The sequence below is a fragment of the Pteronotus mesoamericanus genome, unplaced genomic scaffold (genome assembly GCF_021234165.1).
Source record: "Pteronotus mesoamericanus isolate MK-2021 breed Mesoamerican mustached bat unplaced genomic scaffold, CSHL_Meso_final contig_173, whole genome shotgun sequence".
Taxonomy (NCBI): Eukaryota; Metazoa; Chordata; class Mammalia; order Chiroptera; family Mormoopidae; genus Pteronotus; species Pteronotus mesoamericanus.
In genome coordinates this window covers 14,565,480-14,586,514 of record NW_026555072.1, presented here as the reverse complement: position 1 = coordinate 14,586,514, position 21,035 = coordinate 14,565,480, and the positions used below count along the sequence as shown (strand labels likewise).

Genomic DNA, 21,035 nt, shown 5'->3' with positions numbered 1-21,035 from the left:
AACAGTTTTATAAAACCAAGTGTCCCATACAGGCATTTACTCCCATGAAATGGCTTAATTTGGAATGTAATCTAATCAAATATATTAAATAGCATGGCTAGGAAAATCACTGCATGGTTTGTCAAACAGTATCTGTGGGAAAAAATGAAACAGACTCTTGGTTCTGCATAGAATCTTGGTATGCCTATATCTACCTCCCCTCCTACATTTAATCAAAAGAATTTGGCTGACCTCACATTTCTAGTGATGAAACTTTAGTAGATGCATTCAAAGAGCTATCATAAATCTTAGTTTATTTTCTAGTAGCTACTAAAATATTTACAGAATCACTACATATATGGATATGAAAATTTAGAATAATCAATAATTTCAGTTCACTACTGCTCACTTAATTTTACTGAATCAAGAGTATGTTTTTTTTCATCTTGTAGCTGCAATCACTGCAGACAAAACAATTAACTTAAATATTTACACTGATATGATTAATATATTTATTAATAATGACCCAGGAATTGATTTTTATAACTTGAGGAATTCTGTACCTTGATTCATTTATATGTCATTGTCTTTTTTTTCTAAAAATTAGGGATTGTTAATGTGGAAAAAAGAATTAAGGGAAAGGGCCATGTAGGGAAAATTGCATTTCTCTTCAGCATAATTGAGGAATACATTTGATTAAGGACCAAAGTGAAGAATTAGAGGGAAACAAAAGCACTGATAATTGATTTGAGATCTGGTGCAATAGGGAAGTAATTGCAAATAGATTACCTTGGACAAGAACTGACATTTCCAGTTTTCATTACTGGTTTCAATCCTCACCAGTTAAGATGAGGAATGGTAAACTATGTTGCAATAGCTGCATGTACAGGGAAATAATATTCCCTGCCACCAGAAGCTGCTCTCAGCACAGCTTTCCCCTTCTACTCCAGGCCAAGGGCTTTACACACAAACGGCCAAAGGGAGAATAGAGTATTATCCTTCAAGAGCTCTTTTCACTAGTTCTCTTCGCCTCAATTTCCACTTTCAATAGCCTCTTCCCTTCAAGTGCGCTGCCTCTGGACACACCAAATCCACCAATTACTCCATAACACATCTTTGATTCACATCCTTAAAGGAATGCAAGGTTTTGTCTTAGCACTGAATCCCTTTTGCTGTTGTTGTGTGTGTGAATATACACACATACATATATGCATACATACCTCCCTGTATGCATACATACACTGTATAAATTCGCCTCACTGCCAATGGTTTCAAAGAAATCAGCACTTCTCTGGCTGGACAAATTCAAGGGATAACATTGCTAATGGAGAATTGAGTCATACAGTAGACAGCACTTGGCAGATTAATGAGTCCTCTCAAGTAGTTTGTCATGTGAGGAATGAGAACTTGAGAGCACCCATCCACGTAAGCAAAAGCAAAATGTTAATATGCTACCTAAAGAATATGTCCCAACCCATTGATTGACATTGCAATAAATGAGGTTTAAAATCACTTTGGCAGAAAGCTACTAAATAATCAGATATTTCCTAGGAATTTGAAATTCCCTAAATATGTTTAACTGAACTTAAGTATTCAAAGATTTTTATTTTGAAAATGGCAAAAGCATTCAATGAAATAAAAGGACATTGTTTATTTTTCAAGCATGAACAAAAACTGAAGAATGAAAAGCTCAGAGGGAAGGTAACAAATGTGAATAACACACAGGAAACACTATACAAAACCTACTTTTATAGTGTTGTTTTTCACTGAGATTTAACCTTGGCTAGTTGAGGTAATCATATATATTTTTTAATGAATGAGAAAATGAGCAAATAAGCAATTGAGAGTGTGAAAGAAAAGTTTAAAAAATAAAAAATGAGAGAAAATTACTCATGTCAAATCATGAAGAAAAGTGATTACATTAAAAAACCTTATTCGATTAACACTCCGGGTCAATATGATAGTAAAGCATAGACTATTTTATAAGGATTATACTTTTTGCCTAACTTGTTTGGGAAAACTTACACTTGATTTTAGTGAAACAAAATATCTATAGCTTCAACAAAGACATTCTGGATCTTTAGGGAAACTAACATACTTGCACCAGATATATTTTCCCTAAATATAATTGTTATGGAGGAAAAGGCATGAGAACTTCTGTAGCAACTTCTGTATCTGTGACAATAGAAGGAAAGATTTTAAATACAATATTATTGAATACTTATGGATATTTCAAAGTAAATATATTAGAACACATTCTTATTATCAACTTATTGGCAATTAATTTTATATTGGAGATTATATATATATATATATATTCTGTTGGTGAACAAAGGGAAGTGAAACAGACTCTTGGGCCCATGAGATTTAAGTCACTGTCAGTTGCAATCATTCAGCACAAAGTTGGACTTACATTAAGTGCTAACTAGTTACTGGTTAGGTATATGGTGTGTTTGCGTCATTCGAACTCAGCGTTCTCTATCTGTATTTGCTCTTGTGCTTACATCTAAATGAAATACAACAGTGTGGTGATGGCCAGAGGGAAGGGGGTGGGGGCTGGGTGGAGGCTGGCAAAGGGGGAAAGAAGGGAAAACCTGTAATAGTGTCAACAATAAAAATAAAGGTTAAAAAAGAAAAATTATTGGAAGCATTTTCAGGATTATCTTGATCTCTTTATAGCTCAACACAGCCACACAGACACAGTGTGCACAACTGCACGTGTTTTGAATCATATTGAGTGTGATTGCGGCTAGACTGGCATGTCCAAGTGTAAAAAAGACAATTGTCCCGTGTCCACGCATATAGTCACATTGAATTATTTTATCAGCTTCAAAGACTAAAATTTCCTTTTAAAATGATGACTGGGAAATGAAAAATATTTTAATAGAATGAAACCTCAGCACCTTCAGTTACTGAAATCAGTGAGACTTTTAATTGTATTTCATGAAACCAGAATAACTACATCAGAGTAAAGTATTTCTTTACTTTTCACAAGTTAATAAAAAAGGACAACATGGACAGACAATATTTAAATAATGCCTTCTGCTACCTGAAAGCTAATTTGCTTTATGAATCATCCTATGAACTAAGGTGTCTCAATTTTTTCATAAAGAAGAGCAGGGAAACCTGAGATGGTCCACACATATCAGGGTATGAAGGTGTGGCACTCGAGAGAGAACTTGGTCTCAGCATAGAGAGAAGAGACAATAAATCTATTCTCAGTGAGAAGTGATTATATTTAAGAGAAAAAGCATAACCTGAAGTGCAACTGGAATTTCTTCATTTTAATTTTATAGTTTTATTTGCATACATTTCTAAATTGTTAGCTTTACAGCTGTAAAGGTATACCTTTCAGCATAGAGATTTTTATACCCAGTTTTATGTTTGTGCATATTAAAGTGAAATTATAAGAATAATTTGCCATCATTGGGTGTCTTTGATTTTTTTTTCCTTCTAAAGGAAACCCAGTTTAAACACATTCAAAACCCACTCCCCCTCACTGTTTTAATTTGAATAATGGGAAATAATAAAATAAAGCTTTTAATAAGGTCCTCAATGTTTTAATTAATGTTTCTGAGCCCCTACTATGTGAAATTTAGTATCAAAGAAGTTAAACAGTCTTTGTCCTAAAGGAGCTCATGGTCCGGCCAACCTTTCCAAACTACCGAGGGAGGAATCCAGATCAGAGTGTCCCTCGCTGCTGTTCACAAGATGTGTGCTTGCTTGAACGTGTTACCTACTCTCAAATTCACAACTTCTTCATCTCTAAAATATGGCTGGTGATGATAAAAAGTTAACTGAGAGAGTATCTGTAATAATGAGGTAATGTAGTGTGAACAGCCCAGAAACAGATAATATTAAGGACTGATAGATAATACTGATTTTGGATTGCTATCGCTTTTTGCTGCTGCTTTATTAAATGAGTTTTCTACATATGCGAACACACACAGAGTAAGTCCCCAACTGCTGCTACTTATGATCTGCTTCCTTATAAACATATCATCAAGCATGTATTAATTTTTAAAGAAAGGATTACAGAGAACATTGAAGAACACTTAGCTGCAAAAAAATGCATATATGAGGAGTTTATAGGACAGGTTTTTATGTTAGGACCTATAAATATACCTGGCATATAATAGGTGCTCAGTAGAAATATATTGAATGAATGAATGAAAGCTAATCATTGACGCTGAGTCAGAACTTATTGTCTAATATCAGTTGTGTAACTATTCTGTAACATTTTTAAATAATGAAGGGAACTGAAAGTCAAAACACAGTTTTCACAGATTATGGCACTAGCATTTTTATCTGTTGACTCTGCACTTATTATGAATAATACTGTGATGGATAATTTTATATGTCAACTTGACTGGGCCAGGGGATACCCAGATATTTAATCAAACATTATTCTGTGTGTGCCTGTGAGGGTGTTTTTTCCATGAGATTAATATTTAAAACAGTACACTGAGTAAAGCAGATTGTCTTCCCTACTGTGGGTGAGCCTCATCTAATCAGTTGAAGGCCTGAATAGAACAAAAATGCTGACCCAACTCTCAGTAAGAAGGAACTCCTCCTTTTCAACTGCCTTTGAGTGGGGACACTGTTTTTTTTACCCCTGCATTCAATTTAACTTCTTCAGTCTTGAACCAATTGGCCTTTGGACTGGACCTATGACATCAGCTCTCCTGGGTCTCAAGTTTGCTAACTGCATATTTGGGGACTTTTCAGCTTTCATAACCACATAAGCCAATTTTTTATTATACAGACAGACAGACATATAGATAATATTCTATTGTTCTGTTTCTCTAGAGAATCCTGACTAATACTAATACAGTATAAACACTGACCACAAACATTTCAAAGAAACCTTATCTTATAGTTTTATATTCATATTTTTTAAATATGATTTTCTCTTACATTTTCTCATTATGTGTTTGTATTTAGTTATATATTCCTCATTAAAGAAAAACTGGAGGGAATACTTTTGTTTATACATATGTATATTTCCTTCATGAAATTTTGAGGCTCCCAGCCCATGCTTGTTAATTGATTTCCCTTAGAAAAGATAGTTCTTCAACCTTATGTAGAGTAAAATTATAGGGATAAATTATTACATAATATTGGAACATAATGAGAAACATTCTACGAAGTCAAGATTTCTTCTATTTAAATAGATCCCTGCAGTGAGGTCTACAATGAAATCTACCAAAGAAATTTTGAAAGTCTACAATTATATTAAGACCAAACACTGATGTAAGGAAATATAGACTAAAATTTTACCTCATTGAGAAACTGATCTTGTAGTTCTTTTCCATGTCTGATGTACGATTCTATCACTACAAGCAACACATCAAATAGACATTGTTAATATTCCATTTTTTACATAATCAACAATTAAATGCCTCTAAAACTGAATAGATAAATTTACATTGTGATATTTGATCCTTTGTTTTCTTCATAGACACTGATTGGGGGTGGGCTGGGCAGAGGAGAGCAAAGGGGGAAAAACTAGGACAACTGTAATAGAATAACAATAATTAAAAAATGAAATAGCATAAACTACCAATGGGAAATAGACAACTCAAAAAAGGTACAATAATCAAAGCCATAGGAATAAAACTTTAAGTGAAAGTAGGCATTTTATTCATATCTATCAAACCATGTGAGAACACTTATAATATTCTGTCACTCTATCTTGTGTCTTGAGAACAAAGCCATGTTTGATTCTTCTGTGTATCTCCAGAACCATAGTGTCCGACACATATTTGGTGGTTGAATTATCATAAATAAATGATAAATACCTAGGTTGGTCTCATGTGTGCCACTATAATATCCTTGAATTGTAAGACTATATTTTCTTTTTAATTTCCATATATATGTGTACTATCTTGTATGTATTTTCTTGGGACAGTAAGGGGAGAAAGATGGCAGTCTTCTGTTTGTGTTTTGATCTGCTTCTCTACTAGAATACAAATTCCATGGGAACAGACACAGTCTCTCTTTCTTACTAATATATACCCAAACCCTAGACTGGTGCCTGGGCCATTTTATATAATCCATAAGTGTTTGTTGAATGAATGAAAGGCCATTTGAAATCAGTGATATTCCCAACCACTGTGGCTCATTCCTTAGAATGTAACTAAAAAAAAAAAAGAGGCTTACTGAGTGGCAGCGAAAGTACAAATGAGGTTGGAGGGGATGAATACATCCACATGGTTAAGTGCTTCCTCCAAGGATGTACCTAAGTCTTTTGTCCCGTGCCAGAGGACACTGAAGTCTGCGCTTGCTTAAGAGGAAAGCAACTGGCAAGCCGGACAGTGAATGCCTCTAGGCTGTCGGTGATGAGGTCACTGCCACTGTGCACGCTGGGGTGCAGACAGGGCAGGAGGAAGGTGTCTCTAGGACTGTGCTCAAAGGTTAAGACAGGAGAGAGAATAAAGGGAGCGCAGAACAAGTCCCGAAAGAGTGAAAGATGGAGAGGCGCGCCGAGACACTGAGACTGTGGAAGCCGTGCTCCGCCGCCAGCCCAGTGTGAACCTGATCAGGAAGAGGAGGAGAAAGGGGAGATCGCGGGAGGAATCAGGTCTAGGAACTGAGTGAGGCTCTCGGAACTGTCGTCATGTAGATGCGAAGACATCCAAACAAAGCTTTGTGATATTAAATGTAACCAATGATACTACAAAAGGGCTACGTTTAATTGAACAATCACATTAGAACAATATTCAAGTAAGTTACTCAAAGAAATCACGCAGGTGATTAAACAGTTGCACTTCTATTCCTGAGTAACAGTTTAAAATGCCATACACACCAGATGCCCAACACTGAGAGGCTCTGTCAACCAGGCTGGGATGGAACCTGAACCTGGAAAGTGTAAATGCCAATGGCCCCAGGGGGCCCCCTTCCTGTCCCGCCTCCCGCTGATGCCCCGCCCATGGCCCCGCCCACACCCCGCCCCCGCCCCCGCCCCGCCCTGGTACTGGATGCTCCCTCGCCTCTCCCTCAACACTCTCGAGTGGGTCGTTTCTTCCGGTCCCACCTCAGAGCAAACCGCCGCTCCTGAGGCCTGACGGCTGAGCACACGCGTCTCCGCCACGCTGGTCATCGACCGCAGAGACACTCCAAGGCCCCGCGGCCTCCACAGTCATCACCGCGGAGACACTCCAGGGCCTCGCAGCCTCCACAGTCGCCCCGCCGCGGCCAGCCCCTCAGTCCGGCTTCTGCGCCGCCTTAGGCTTGGTGCCCCGCGCCTGTGCCTGAAGACATGGCGACGCCGCCCGGGCCCTCGTTGGTGCGTCAGAACTACCACCCTCAGTGTGAGGCCGCCGTCAACGACCACGTCAACCTACACTTCCACGCCGCCTACGTGTACACGTCCATGGCCCTCTACTTCGACCATGAAGACGGGGCCTTGAAGCACTTCAGCCAGTTCTTCCTGCAGAGGTCAAACAAGGAGAAGGAGCTCGCGGAGAAGCTGATGCGGATGCAGAACCTGCGCGGGGGCCGAAGCCGCCTGCGCGACATCAGCAGTCCCGCCTGGGAAGACTGGGAGAGCGGCCTGAGGGCCCTGGAGTGCGCCTTGCACCTGGCGAAGAGGGTGAACCAGAGCCTGCTCGATCTGCACCAGCTGGCCACCCAGAAGGGGGACGGCCACCTGTGCGGTGTCCTGGAGACGCACTACCTGCACCAACAGGTGATGTTCATCAAAGAGTTGGGGGACCACGTCACCAAGCTGCGCAAGATGGGAGCCCCGGAATCCGGCCTGGCCGAGTACCTCTTCGACAGGCTCACCCTGGGCGGCAGCAAGAACTGAGCCTTGGACTGCCTCCCCGATAGCCGCGGGGTCACTTCCCCGGGGCACCGTGTGGAACATGCCCGTTTCTCTATGGCCCTTGCAAAACGGTCGCTTCAGTTTTTACGTTCCAGTTTCACCACTTCTTCCAGTAAAGTTATTGGTTCCTAAATAAATAAAGGTGTTTCACTGATCTGTGTGTGTGTGTGTGTGTGTGTGTGTGTGTGCGTGCATGCGTACGTGCGTGCACGCGTGTGCCAGCAAGCAAGCAAGCAAAATCCTCGCCTTTTAAGTTTTCAAACAGGTAAGCAGGAGTCTCTCCACCCAGCCATGGCTCATCACGTGCAGCATCTCCAGGGAAGGCACGAGGGGATATTCTGGGAGACCCTAGATGGAGTGAGGAGGTATTCCCTGGGATCCTGGATGGAGGGAGGGCGTCTTCCATCGGACCTTGGATGAAGGGAGATATTCCCTCAGACACTGGATGGAGGGAGGAGTATTCCCTGGGACCCTGGATAGAGGGAGAAGGTATTCCATGAACCCTAGATGGGGGGATGGGTATTCCCTGGGACCCTTGAATTGAGGGAGGAGGTATTCCATGAATGCTGAATGGAGGGAAAAGGGATTCTCTGGAACCCTGGATAGAGGGAGGAGCTATTCCAAGGGACCTTGGATGGAGGGAGAGGGTGTTTCCTCATACCCTGGATGGACAGAAGAGGTATTCCTTGGGACCCTGGAAGGAGGGAGGGGGTATTCTCTGGGACCGTGGATGGAGAAAGGAGGTATTCCATGAACCCTGGATAGAGGGAAGGGGTATTCCCTTGTACCATGGATTGAGGGAGGAGGTATTCCATGAGCCCTGAACGGTGGGGGAGGTATTCTGTGGGACCTTATATGGAGGGAAGACGTATTCCATGCACCCTGGATGGAAGGAAGAGGTATTTCCTGGAACCCGGAATGGAGGCATGGGTATAACCTGGACCCTAGATGGAGGGAGGAGGTATTCCTTGGGACCCTGGATACAGGTAGGAGGTATTCTATGGACCCTGGGTGGAGGGAGGGCGATTCCGTGGGACCCTGGATGAAAGGAGGAGGTATTCCATGGACCTTAATGGGGGGGGGGGGGTATTCCCTGGGACCTTGATTGGAGGGAGGGTTATAACCTGGACCCTGGATGAAGGGAAAAGATATTTCCTAACCCTGGATGGAGGGAGGGGGTAGTACATGAGATTCTGGATGGAGGGAGGGGTGTTCCCAGGACCTTGGATGGACGGTGGGGCTATCTGTGGAACACTATTTAGAAGGAAATGGTTTCCCTGGGACCCTGGATGGAGTGAGGGTGTATTCCCTGCACTCTGGATAGAGGGAGGGGGCATACCGTGGCATCCTGTAAAATGTGAAATTAATCTTCCTCTTATAAGCCATGTGGTATATGGGGATGGAATGAGGTGGATTGTCTGGTGGGGCCATGGTGAATGTAGCTGCATGTTCATGTTTAAAGTATGTAACCTGGCCTTAAAATTATTGTATAATTTTATCTGTCCTTCTTCTTGCATTTTTTGGAATAGTCTGAGAAGGACAGGGGTTAGCTCTTCCTTAAATGTTTTGTAAAATGTCCTCTGACACTGTCCAGTCCAGGGCTTTTGTGTGCCAGGAGTTTTTTGATTACTGCTTCACTTTCACCAGCTGTCATTGTTCTCTTCAGGCTTTCTGCTTCTTCTTCATTCAGTGTTGGAAGGTTATATTTTTCTAGAAATTTGTCCATTTCACCCTGGTTTAGGAAGATAAGAGACTTAAATATAAGTCGCGACACCATAAAAGTTTTAAAGGAGAACATAGGCAGGAAACTCTCAGATATCCCATGCAGCAATATTTCCACCTATATGTCCCCTAGAACAAGGGGCATAAAGGAAATAAAAAAATGGGACTTCATCAAAAATAAGAAGCTTCTGCACGGCTAAAGAAAACATCAGCAAAATGAAAAGGGAACCAACCGTATGGGAAAATATATTTGCCAATGATACCTCGGACAAGGGTTTGATCTCCAAAATATGACAAGAACTCCCACGACTCTACTCCAGGAAGACAAATAATCCAATTAAAAAATGACCAAAGGTCCTGAACAGACACTTCTCCAAGGAGGACATACACAGGACCCAGAGATATATATAGAAGGATACTCATTATCACTAGCCATCAGAGAAATGCAGATCAAAACCACAATGAGGTACCACCTCACACCAGTCAGAATGACCATCATAAACAAATCAACAAACAACAAGTACTGGCGAGGCTGTGGAGAAAAGGGAGCCCTAGTCCACTCTTGGTGAGAATGCAGGCTGGAGCAGCTGCTGTGGAAAACACTTTGGAATTTCCTCAGAAAGCTAAAAATGGAACTGCCTTTTGACCCAGCAATTCCACTGCTGGGATTATACCCTAAGAACCCTGAGATACCAATTCAAAAGAACCTATGCACCCCAATGTTTATAGCAGCACAATTTACAGTAGCAAAGTGTTGGAAGCAACCTAAGTGCCCATCAATAAATGAGTGGATCAAAAAACTATGGTACACTTACACAATGGAATATTACGCAGCTGAAAGAAAGAATGAACTACTACCCTTCGCTACAGCATGGATGGAACTGGAGAGCTTTATGCTAAGCGAAATAAGCCAGGCGGTGAAAGACAAATACCAAATGATCTCACCTATAAGTGGAACCTAATCAACAAAACCAGCAAGAAAAATACACCTAGCAACACTGAAAGAAAAAACTAACCAACAGTAACAAGAGAGGAGGTGGGAGGGGGGTAACGAGGAAAAGAAGGAGAAAGGTCAAGTCTAGGAACACGTATAAAGGACCCATGGACAAAGCCAAAGTGGGGACGGATTTAGGGTGGGAGGTGGGGGTGCGTGAGGCAGGGGAAAGTGGTGCCAGGTAAACGGAGATAAATGTATTTGAACAATAAAAAAATTAAAAATCAAAAATCTTCCAAAAAACAAAAGCCCTGGACCCGGTGGCTTCACAGGTGAATTTTAGCAAACATTCCAAGAACTAACACCTCTCCTTCTCATACTATTCAAAAAAAAAATTCAAGAGGAGGGAAGACTGCCAAGCTCATTTTATGAGGCTACTTATGGTAAATATTTCTTCTTGAGTGAACATTGGTGACTACTGTATACAAGATGGCAGTGTAGATTTGTTTTAGTAACATTTTTTTTTGGGAAACGCTCTGTCTGGTTTCAGGAACTATAACCCCGCCGAGAGGAGGGAGGGCCCCAAGGCTGGAAATAATCAAGGAGGCCTTGGGAAAACAGGCCACTGAGGAGATATAACCTGTCCCCCCTGGCAGGGGCATAGATCCTGCCTCTCTGCTTTGCCACGGATGATCGGTGATCAATGATGGGTAAATTATCTCAAGCTGAGGTATACAATTTAAGACATATGCCAATCGAATATTGGCAGCAGACAAGAAATTGGGGGACATGGAGAAAGGGGAAAAAGGTCCGCACCCCTTGGCTCAGCTTGGACATGGCCAGAGTCCTCATTCTATCTGAAAGCAGTCTCCTTGTCTCTTGGTGGCTCCCTCCCCTCACCTGGCTCAGGCTCAAAACAATACCAGTGTCAGTCCTCAACCAGATCTGGTGGTTCCCAGGGAAATCGTGCCTAAAAGTAAATTCTTTAAAGTGTGCTTTGTTCTTCCCTCAGAAGCTATAGCCAGCTCATGCTGAGAAGAAAATTTACATTAGTCACAGACCCTAATCCTATACCCTTAGGCACTCTTGTGTTTACTACACTCTCATGTTTAGTAGTCTCTCTTGTTTCCTAGTCTCTTCTCGGACCCATGTAAATTGGTGTGTTCCTGCCACTTGTTTGCTTCAGAATATCACCTATTCTCTGTAAACTTTAATATACTGATGTAATTAGATAACCTGTGCATTCTTGTTACCTAGCCCCACTGATAACCTTTTCAGTAAGTCTTTCAACAAAGGGACTCTGGGCCTTCCCCACTCGAGGGATGTGCCATGTCCCCTCTCTTGGCAGACAGAGAAGTGTTTGCAACGACTCGTGTTTATTCCCCCCCATCCATGACAACCCTGGGACAGGCTCTGCCAGATTCAAGGTCCCCACTCCCATCTCAGCTGGCCCCAGATGATAACTCTCAGATCCTGGCTACACTCCCCATGACATGCTCCGTTACCCCGTGCTACAATTTTTATTTAGAATTCTTGTATCTAAGTTCATACGTAGATTAACCTATAGTGTAATTTCAACTAAATTGTTGAGTTTACTGGCATAAAGTTGTTCATTCTTAATGAGTACATTCCTAACCACAAATGTGTCCATTTTTCCCCACACCAACCAATTCTCCAACTTTCCAGATACCACCTGGCAGTCCTGAAGTTCAACTACGACACTAACTACCTGGAGTTAGTACAGAACCCACAGGTTAAGCACTCAGTCCCATAACATTGCCCCTCATCCTCCGCCTGAGGGCGCTACTTGCAAGTCTAGGCTCTCAGCTGTGCTTCTGACCAGCGGGCTTTAAACTGGAGGTTCCTGTGACCTCCCCCCTCAAGTCTGACTATTTTCTGGAATGGCTCACGGATGATACTCAGGAAAACAGTTCGCTTACTAGATTACCAGTTTATCCTAACAGGAAACAACCTAGGGTCAACCAGGAGGAAGAGATGCAAGGGGCAAGGTATGGGGAGAAGGAGCATGGGGCTTCCGTGACCGCTCTAGTTGCATGGCCCTCACAGCACCCCTGTGTGCTCACCAACCCGGATGCTTTCTGAACCCCTTCCATCAGGGTTTTAATGGAGGTCCCATTATGATAGGTGTGTTTAATTAAATTATTGGCCATTAGCGATTAAGTCCACCTCCAGCCCCTCTCCTCTCCCCAGACGTGGGATGAAGGATGAAAGCCCCAACCCTCTAATAACGCAGTTGGTTCCCCTGGCAACCAGCCCTCCATCCTTAGGTGATTCCCAAAAGTCACCTCATCATCGTAAACTCATGTATGGCTGAAAGAAGTTTGTTTTGAATAGCAAGAGTCTCCTTTCACCTTTATCACTCCAGAGGCCTTTCAAAAGCTGGTGATAGAGATCAGGTATTGTAACAAAATATGCTTCTATCACTCATATCACTTCGAAAAATACAAGGGTTTTAGGACCTCTGGCCAGGAGCCGTCTGAGGGGAGGTGGGTGCGGGTATGGATTAAAGAAGGTGAAGGGGGTAGCCAAAGAATGTATATGCATGAGACTTGGACCCCACAAAGGTATGGGGATGGCTTAAGGGTGTTGGGGGCTGCATGGTGGCAGAAAAGGGGGAGAACGTGGGGAGAACTGTAATAGCATAAATAATAAGAAATAAAGAAAAAATATTAAATGCTGGGTGCTCAGAACGGACTCTCCTTGCCCTCACCCAGGTTGTGATGGAACCTGGAACGTGTTGATGGCGTTCTGCACACTTGGGCCCTTCTGATGCCCCGCTTCCGCTCTGCCCCCGCTAGGAGATCCTCCTCAATCCCTCCGCTCACCCCTCCACACCTCCCGTGTCCCCCCTTTCCCTCCTCTTCCCCCCTCTCCCCCCTCTCCGCTCTCCCCAACCCTCGCGAGTAGTGCTCCCTCCTTCCGTCTTCCGGTCCTGTCTTCCATCTTCCATCTTCCACCTTCCGGTGCTATCTGAGAGCCAACCGCCAGCCACCTGTGGCCTAGCGCCTGAGCACGCTTGTGTCCGCCCACACGAGTAGCCCACCGTGGGGACATTCCCAGGTTCCCACCACCATCGCTGTTGACTCAGCCTCCAGCTACCTTCCTTGACCACCATGGGGATGATCCGGGGCTCGCGAAGCCGCCGCCTTCACCCACGCCGCTGCCCGCCCCGCAGCCCGCCGCTCAGCCCTCGTCATGGCGCTTTGTTGGCCTTCTTGGCCGGAGGGCCAGACCCGGTAGCCCTGCTGCCTCTACTTCCAGCCCTGGTTCCTGTGCCTCCTGTGGTGGGGACCCCGCCACCCCCACCACCGCCGCCGCCGCCGCCGCCGCCACCGCCCTCAGAAGTGCGTCAGAATTACCACCCAGAATGCGAAGCTGCCCTCAACAAGCACATCAACCTGGAGCTGCATGCCTCCTACGTGTACCTGTCCATGGCCTTCTACTTCGACCGCCAGGAAGTGGCCTTGAAGCACTTCGCTACCTTCTTCTTGTGGCAGTGGAGGGAGGAATGGGAGCAAGCCCAGACGCTGATGCGGCTGCAGAACCAGCGAGGGGGTCGCATCCACCTGGGCGATATCCGGAGGCCTGACCGAAGCCACTGGGAGAGCGGCCAGAGGGCCATAAAAATCGCCTTGCAAATGGAGAGAATGGTGAACCAGAGCCTGCTCAATCTATTCCACCTGGCTAGAAGCAAGAATGACGCCCACCTGTGTGATTTCCTGGAGCGTCACCACTTGCGCCAGGATGTGAAGTTCATCAGAAACTTGGCAGAAAGTGTCGTCAACCTGCGCAAGCTAGGGGCCCCGGAATCTAGCCTGGCAGAGTACCTCTTTGGCCATCTCACCCTCGGTGACAGCACGGAGAACTGAGCCTGGACTGCCTTCCCAATAGCCACGGGGTCACTTCCCCTGGTCACCGTGCCCAGCGAGCTTATTGCCATATAGCCCGTGCAAAACGCTCACTTACGTTTTTAGGTTCCAGTTTTATCATTTTTTCTAGTAAAGTTATTGGTTGGTAAATAAGTAAAGGTCTTTCATTGACTTGTGTGTGCAAAACCCTTGCCTTTTAGGTTTTAAAACACTTATGTAGGAGTCTCTTCCCTCACCTATGCCCCATCACGTGCAGGCTGGGGTCTCCAAGGGTGGGGGGAGGGGGTTTTCCGTGGGACTCTGGATGGAAGGACGGGGTATTCCCAGGACCCTGGAGGGAGGGTGGGGCTATTTTGTGGGACCCTGGATGGAGGGAGGTGGTATCCCTGGGACCCTGGATGGAGGGAGGGGGTATTCCCTGGACCCTGGTAAAGGAATAATTAATCTTCCCCTTATAAATCCTGTGGTATATGGGGGTGGGGTGAGGTGGATGGTCTGGGTCTATGGTACATATAGATGAATGTTCATGCTAAAAGTACAATAGCTGGCCTTAAAATTACTGGTGTGCTTGCCCCTGGGAAAAGACGGAAGAGAATGAAATTGGGCAGGAATTAAAAGGTTCTTATATTTTACCTGAAATTTTTTAGCTTACTAAAATATGCAAACATTAATGTTTGTTAACAATATCTGGGTAGCAAGATGAAGACCCCAGCAGCCATCTTGGCATAGTACCTCTTTGACAAACTCACCCTGAGCAATAGCAATGATAGCTGAGCCTTAGGTTGGCTTTCCCAGAGACACGGGAGTGACTTCCCATGGTCACCGTGCCGGACAGGCATATTGCCCTTACAAAACATTCAAACATAGTTTTTGCTTCCATTGTACTTTTTCTCCCATTAAGGTAACATGGTACTCCAAACCCCAAATTATCTCCATAGGACTGAAAAATACAAGGTCAAGGCTGAAGGTCAAATTTCAGATATTGAATGTTAAGTAGAATAAATTCCCCTGCATGTTATCAGTCACTCAGTGTTGTGGGGAATGGAGGGTGGGGGAGAGCTGAAGCTGGGAGACCAGGTAAGAGACCTTGCAGCTGGTCCAGGTGAAAAACAATGGGCGTTGAACTACTGTGGTGACTGAGAAGATGAAGAGATGTGGACAAATTCCAGATGGATTTGGATGAGCTGATAAACTTTGTTTATGGACCAGAGGTGAAGAGTGAGAAATGAGGAAAGTAATCTAGGTTCTGGTGTTTAGAATTGAATACCTGGGTTGGTGGTAGCGCTATTTATTACTTTGGGGACTTTTGGCCAGGGGCATATCTGGGGTAGACGGGTGGGAATGCCATATCATGTAAAATCTGAGGTGCCCATTAGATGTCCCAGTGGAAATGTCATGCAGATAACTCTGAGGCCAAGGAGCTCTTTATAGACTCGGTGCTCCAAGTTTGTATTGGGGGCTGGGTGTGTAGGCACCCTTGGCCTAGCAAGTAAAAAGACGTCATACACACAAAAAGAAAGCATGTGTTCAACATAAACTGTATTATTTACTAACTCTAGGCACAATGACACACTTATCAATTAGGGAAGGCGGGAACACTGCCCAAATCAAAGTTCCCACATACCAGGCCCAAGGTCCAACCGTGCAAGGAGGCCTTTCTAAAGACAGCAGTGTCAGTCCTGCTATGTTGACTCATTCATGCACTGTAGGTGTTATTTACAGAAAATGGGCATTTATCACCTACCCACTAGGAGGATGGGCCTGATACAATAATACCTGTACTTAAGGTGTGTAAGTAGCAAAAGAAAATATTATGAACAACTATATGCCACCAAATTGGACAATCTGGAAGAAACAAATAAATTTCTAGAAACATACAGTTTTCCAAAAGTGAATCAAGAAGAAACTGAGAAACTGAACAGATGGCTTACAACTAATGAAATTGAAGCAGTTATTTAAAAACAACAACAACAACAACAACAAACTCCCCCCAAAACAAAAGTCTTGGACTGGATGGCTTCACAGGTGAATTTTAGCAAAGATTCCAAGAACTAACACCTCTCCTTCTCATACTATTCAAAAAATATTCAAGAGGAGGGACAACTGCCAAACTCATTTTATGAGGCTACTTATGGTAAATATTTCTTCTTGAGCAAATGTTGGTGACTACATGTATAAAACACGGTCATGTAGATTTGTTTTAGTAACTAAATCTAAAGTGTAATTTAGAATTTTTGTATCTAAGTTCATACATAGATTAACCTATAGTGTAATTTCAACTAAATTGTTGAGTTTACTGGCATAAAGTTGTTCATTCTTAATGAGTACATTCCTAACCACAAATGTATCCATTTTTCCCCACACCAACCAATTCTCCAACTTTCCAGATACCACCTGGCAGTCCTGAAGTTCAACTACGACACTAACTACCTGGAGTTAGTACAGAACCCACAGGTTAAGCACTCAGTCCCATAACATTGCCCCTCATCCTCCGCCTGAGGGCGCTACTTGCAAGTCTAGGCTCTCAGCTGTGCTTCTGACCAGCGGGCTTTAAACTGGAGGTTCCTGTGACCTCCCCCCTCAAGTCTGACTATTTTCTGGAATGGCTCACGGATGATACTCAGGAAAACAGTTCGCTTACTAGATTACCAGTTTATCCTAACAGGAAACAACCTAGGGTCAACCAGGAGGAAGAGATGCAAGGGGCAAGGTATGGGGAGAAGGAGTATGGGGCTTCCGTGACCGCTCTAGTTGCATGGCCCTCACAGCACCCCTGTGTGCTCACCAACCCGGATGCTTTCTGAACCCCTTCCATCAGGGTTTTAATGGAGGTCCCATTATGATAGGTGTGTTTAATTAAATTATTGGCCATTAGCGATTAAGTCCACCTCCAGCCCCTCTCCTCTCCCCAGACGTGGGATGAAGGATGAAAGCCCCAACCCTCTAATAACGCAGTTGGTTCCCCTGGCAACCAGCCCTCCATCCTTAGGTGATTCCCAAAAGTCACCTCATCATCGTAAACTCATGTATGGCTGAAAGGAGTTTGTTTTGAATAGCAAGAGTCTCCTTTCACCTTTATCACTCCAGAGGCCTTTCAAAAGCTGGTGATAGAGATCAGGTATTGTAACAAAATATGCTTCTATCACTCATATCACTTTGAAAATTAGAAGGGTTTTAGGACTTTTGGCCAGGAGCTTGGGATGAAAACCAAAACATATATTTCCTATAATACAATATCACAATTATATTTCCTCATCATCCTTTGAAGAAGTGTATGATACATAATGATGTCTTCTTTCTCATTCTTGAGACTGGTCATTTGCGTTTTTTTCTCCTCTCTTTTCCCTTTCTCTCCCTTCTCCCCCTGCTTCTCCTCCTCCTCCTGCTTTTCTTCCTCTTCCTGCTTCTCCTCCTCCTCCTTCTTTTCCTGTCTTTGGTTAGCCTGTCTAGAGATTTATGCTTTTGTTTGTTCAATTTTCTCAAAGAAACTTTTGATTCATTGATCTGATACTTTTCTTGGTTTTTTTATGTTTTCTATTTCACTATTTTCTGCTCATATCTTTATAATTTCCTTCTTTCTGCTTGACTTGGGCTTATTTTATTATTTTTCTACTTTTTAAGGTTAAAAGTTAGATAATGAATTTGAGAACCTTTCTTCTTTTCTAATATAGGAATTCCATGATATAAATTAACATGCACATACTGATTTAACCTACAAATGCTGATAGGCTGAGTTTTTATTTACATTCAATTCCAAATAATTTCTTTTTCAACACTTGGATTGTTTGAAATGTATTATTAGCTTCCAGATATTTGAGTGTTTTTCAGATATCTTTATGTAATTATTTCTAATCCAATTTCATTGTGTTCAGAGAAATTTCTTTCATGATATGAATAATGTTATATTTATTGAACGCTGTATGGTAGCTTAGAATATGGACTATCTTGGTAAATGTTCTATGTGCACTTGAAAAAAATGTGCTATTAAGGAATATGTTTGTAAAGTTTCTTCACTCTGACTCTATGATTTTACTTAACATGAATATAATTTCTTCTTTTTAATTCTTTTTCTTCTCCTGATTATAATAAATAATACCCAATGTTGCCTGCAAAGAGGACTTTGTGGTTTCTGAAATCTGTGAACGTATTGGGCACTCAAAAAGTAGGTATTTTAATGCTTAAATACTTAAAAAATGATAATTGAATCACGTTGGTAAACTAAACACAAACATTATCTGCACACACACACACACACACACACACACACGAAAGAATGCCATTAGGAGACCAGAAATTGTGAGGGATTCTTGAAAGACAGGAAAAGCAAAGGCTACCAGATTATTTAATTCAGAGAATTTGAACATCTGCAATAGAAAACCTGATCACATTCAGAGAAACTCTAAAGAGAGAGTAAATGAAATTGCAGCACTGTAGAGGGTCCTTGGCCAACTGCGAGACTGAAGAGCTACTCTGTGAGCGTCAGATCTGTTTTACCCTGCCCAGCTCTAACTCTCCCCGAGCCCTACTTACACAGGGCAGTAAGCACCTGTGGCATGTGACCCCTTTAATGTCCCCAAACTACACTCCAAAGACAGTGAATGAGCTGGAGCTGATTGCACACCTGCAGAGGAGGGAAACAATAGGACACATCTACTGAGAAGTAAAAAACACTAGTCTTCCAATGCCAGAAATATGTTTATTTTGGCAACAAGAAATGTCCCTATCCTACCTGTAAGCCATGTCATGTATGCTCAAAGGAGAAAGCCACTGAGTAATTGACACACTCCAGCCTCCCATTTCCAGCAGAAGCCCAGTAGTGAAATAGACATCACAACTCTAGATGAGATCCATGCTATTCACCTAGGTTGATCAAGTAAGTCCTTTGTCCCTAAATATAAATGAATAAAGTTTCGCCCAATATATGAAGAATGTAAAAGAAAAAAAGACAAGGAATACACAGAACTATTTCCGGGCAGGGGGAACTCAGGTATAATACAGGAAACAGAATAGAATTTTACCAAAAATTCAAATTCATATTCTCAGAACTTTAAGAGAAGAAAATTGATTTATAAAATAAAAATGTCTACTATAGAAGGACTTAGAGGACAGATAACGTTCTTGCAAAATAGAAATATTATTGCGAAATTTAAAATATTGAATGCCAAGGGCTCAGGGAAAATTCTCTCCGCCTCACCCAGGTTGTGATGGAACCTGGAACACGTCGATGGTGCACCGCCTACTTGGACCCACCCCCCAGGGATCCTCCTTCCCCCCTTTCCCCAACAGTCGCGAGAAATGGCCACTCCTTCTGTCTTCCGGTCCCACCTCCCATTTTCCGGTTTCGTCTCAGAGCCAACCGCCTGCCGCCTGCTAGGGAGCAGTTGAGCAGCATCGCTCTCAGGCGCCGCTCACTCACCCGGGGACGCTCCAAGGCTACCCCGCAACGCCAGCTCCCGCTTCCACGACACCTTGGCTTTGGTGCCGCCGCCGCCGCGCACCCGCGATACCAGTCATGACGACACCGCCCGGGCCCTGGCACCTGCGTCAGAACTATCACCCCGAGTGTGAAGCCGCCATCAACAACCAGATCAACTTGGAGCTCCACGCCTCCTACGTGTACATGTCCATGGCCTTCTACTTCGACCGTGAAGACGTGGCCTTGAAGCACTTCAGCCTGTTCTTCCTCCGGCAGTCTAACAAGGAGAGGGAGCACGCGGAGAAGCTGTTGTGGCTGCAGAACCAGCGTGGCGGCAACACCCGCCTGCGCAACGTCAGCAGGCCGGAGCGAGAGAACTGGGAGAGCGGCCTGAGGGCCATGGAGTGCGCCTTGGACCTCGCGAAGAGGGTGAACCAGAGCCTGCTCGATCTGCACCAGCTGGCCACCGAGAAGGGGGACGGCCATGTCTGTAACTTCCTGAAGCATCACTACCTGCATGAGCAAGTGATGTTCATCAAAGAGTTGGGGGACCATATCACCAACCTGCGCAAGCTGGGGGCCCCGGAAGAGAGCCTGGCGGATGAACTCTTTGACACGCTCACCCTGGGCGGCAGCAAGAACTGAGCCTGGACTGCCTTCCCGATAGCCACGGGGTCACTTCTGGTCACCGTGCTGAGCGTGCCTATTGCCATATGGCCCTTGCAAAACGTTCACTTAAGCTTTTACGTTCCAGCTTTACCGCTTCTTCCAATAAAGTTACTGGTTGCTAAATAACTGAAGGCCTTTCATTGACTTGTGTGTGCAAAACCCTTGCCTTTTAAATTTTAAAACAGGTATGCGGGAGTCTCTTCACCTACCCATGCCCCATCACGTGCAGGTCGGGATCTTCCAAGGACGGGGGGAGGGGGTATTTCCTGGGACCTCGGATGGAGGGAGAAGGTATTTCCTGGGACCCTGGATGGAGGGAGAGGGTCTTCCCTGGGACCCTGGATGGAGGGAGTGGGTATTTCCTGGAATCCTGGATGGAGGGAGGAGGTATTCCCTGGGACCCTGTATGGGGGGAGGGGGTCTTCCCTGGGACTCTGGATAGAGGGAGGGGGTCTTCCCTGGAATCCTCAATAGAGGGACGGGTATAACCTGGACCTGGATGGAAGGAGTGGGTTTTCCCTGGAACCCTGGACGGAGGGAGGGTATTTTTCCTGGGACCCTGGATGGAGGTGGAGGGTGTACCCTGGGATCCTGGAT

The 21,035-nt window shown here is 44.0% G+C and overlaps 3 protein-coding genes across 3 annotated transcripts; all 3 read left to right on the top strand.

Moving 5' to 3' along the window:
• Positions 1–7,240: 7,240 nt before the first annotated feature.
• Positions 7,241–7,789, top strand: LOC129065186 (ferritin heavy chain-like). Its single transcript, XM_054566418.1, has one exon. It carries the CDS (start codon positions 7,241–7,243, stop codon positions 7,787–7,789), a length of 549 nt encoding a protein of 182 aa, XP_054422393.1.
• Positions 7,790–13,597: 5,808 nt separating this feature from the next.
• Positions 13,598–14,353, top strand: LOC129065077 (ferritin heavy chain-like). The gene has a single exon (XM_054566342.1). The coding sequence runs from the start codon at positions 13,598–13,600 to the stop codon at positions 14,351–14,353; it is 756 nt and encodes a 251-aa protein (XP_054422317.1).
• A 5,512-nt stretch (positions 14,354–19,865) lies between these two features.
• On the top strand, positions 19,866–20,414 carry LOC129065185 (ferritin heavy chain-like). Its single transcript, XM_054566415.1, has one exon. The coding sequence runs from the start codon at positions 19,866–19,868 to the stop codon at positions 20,412–20,414; it is 549 nt and encodes a 182-aa protein (XP_054422390.1).
• Positions 20,415–21,035: the final 621 nt, after the last annotated feature.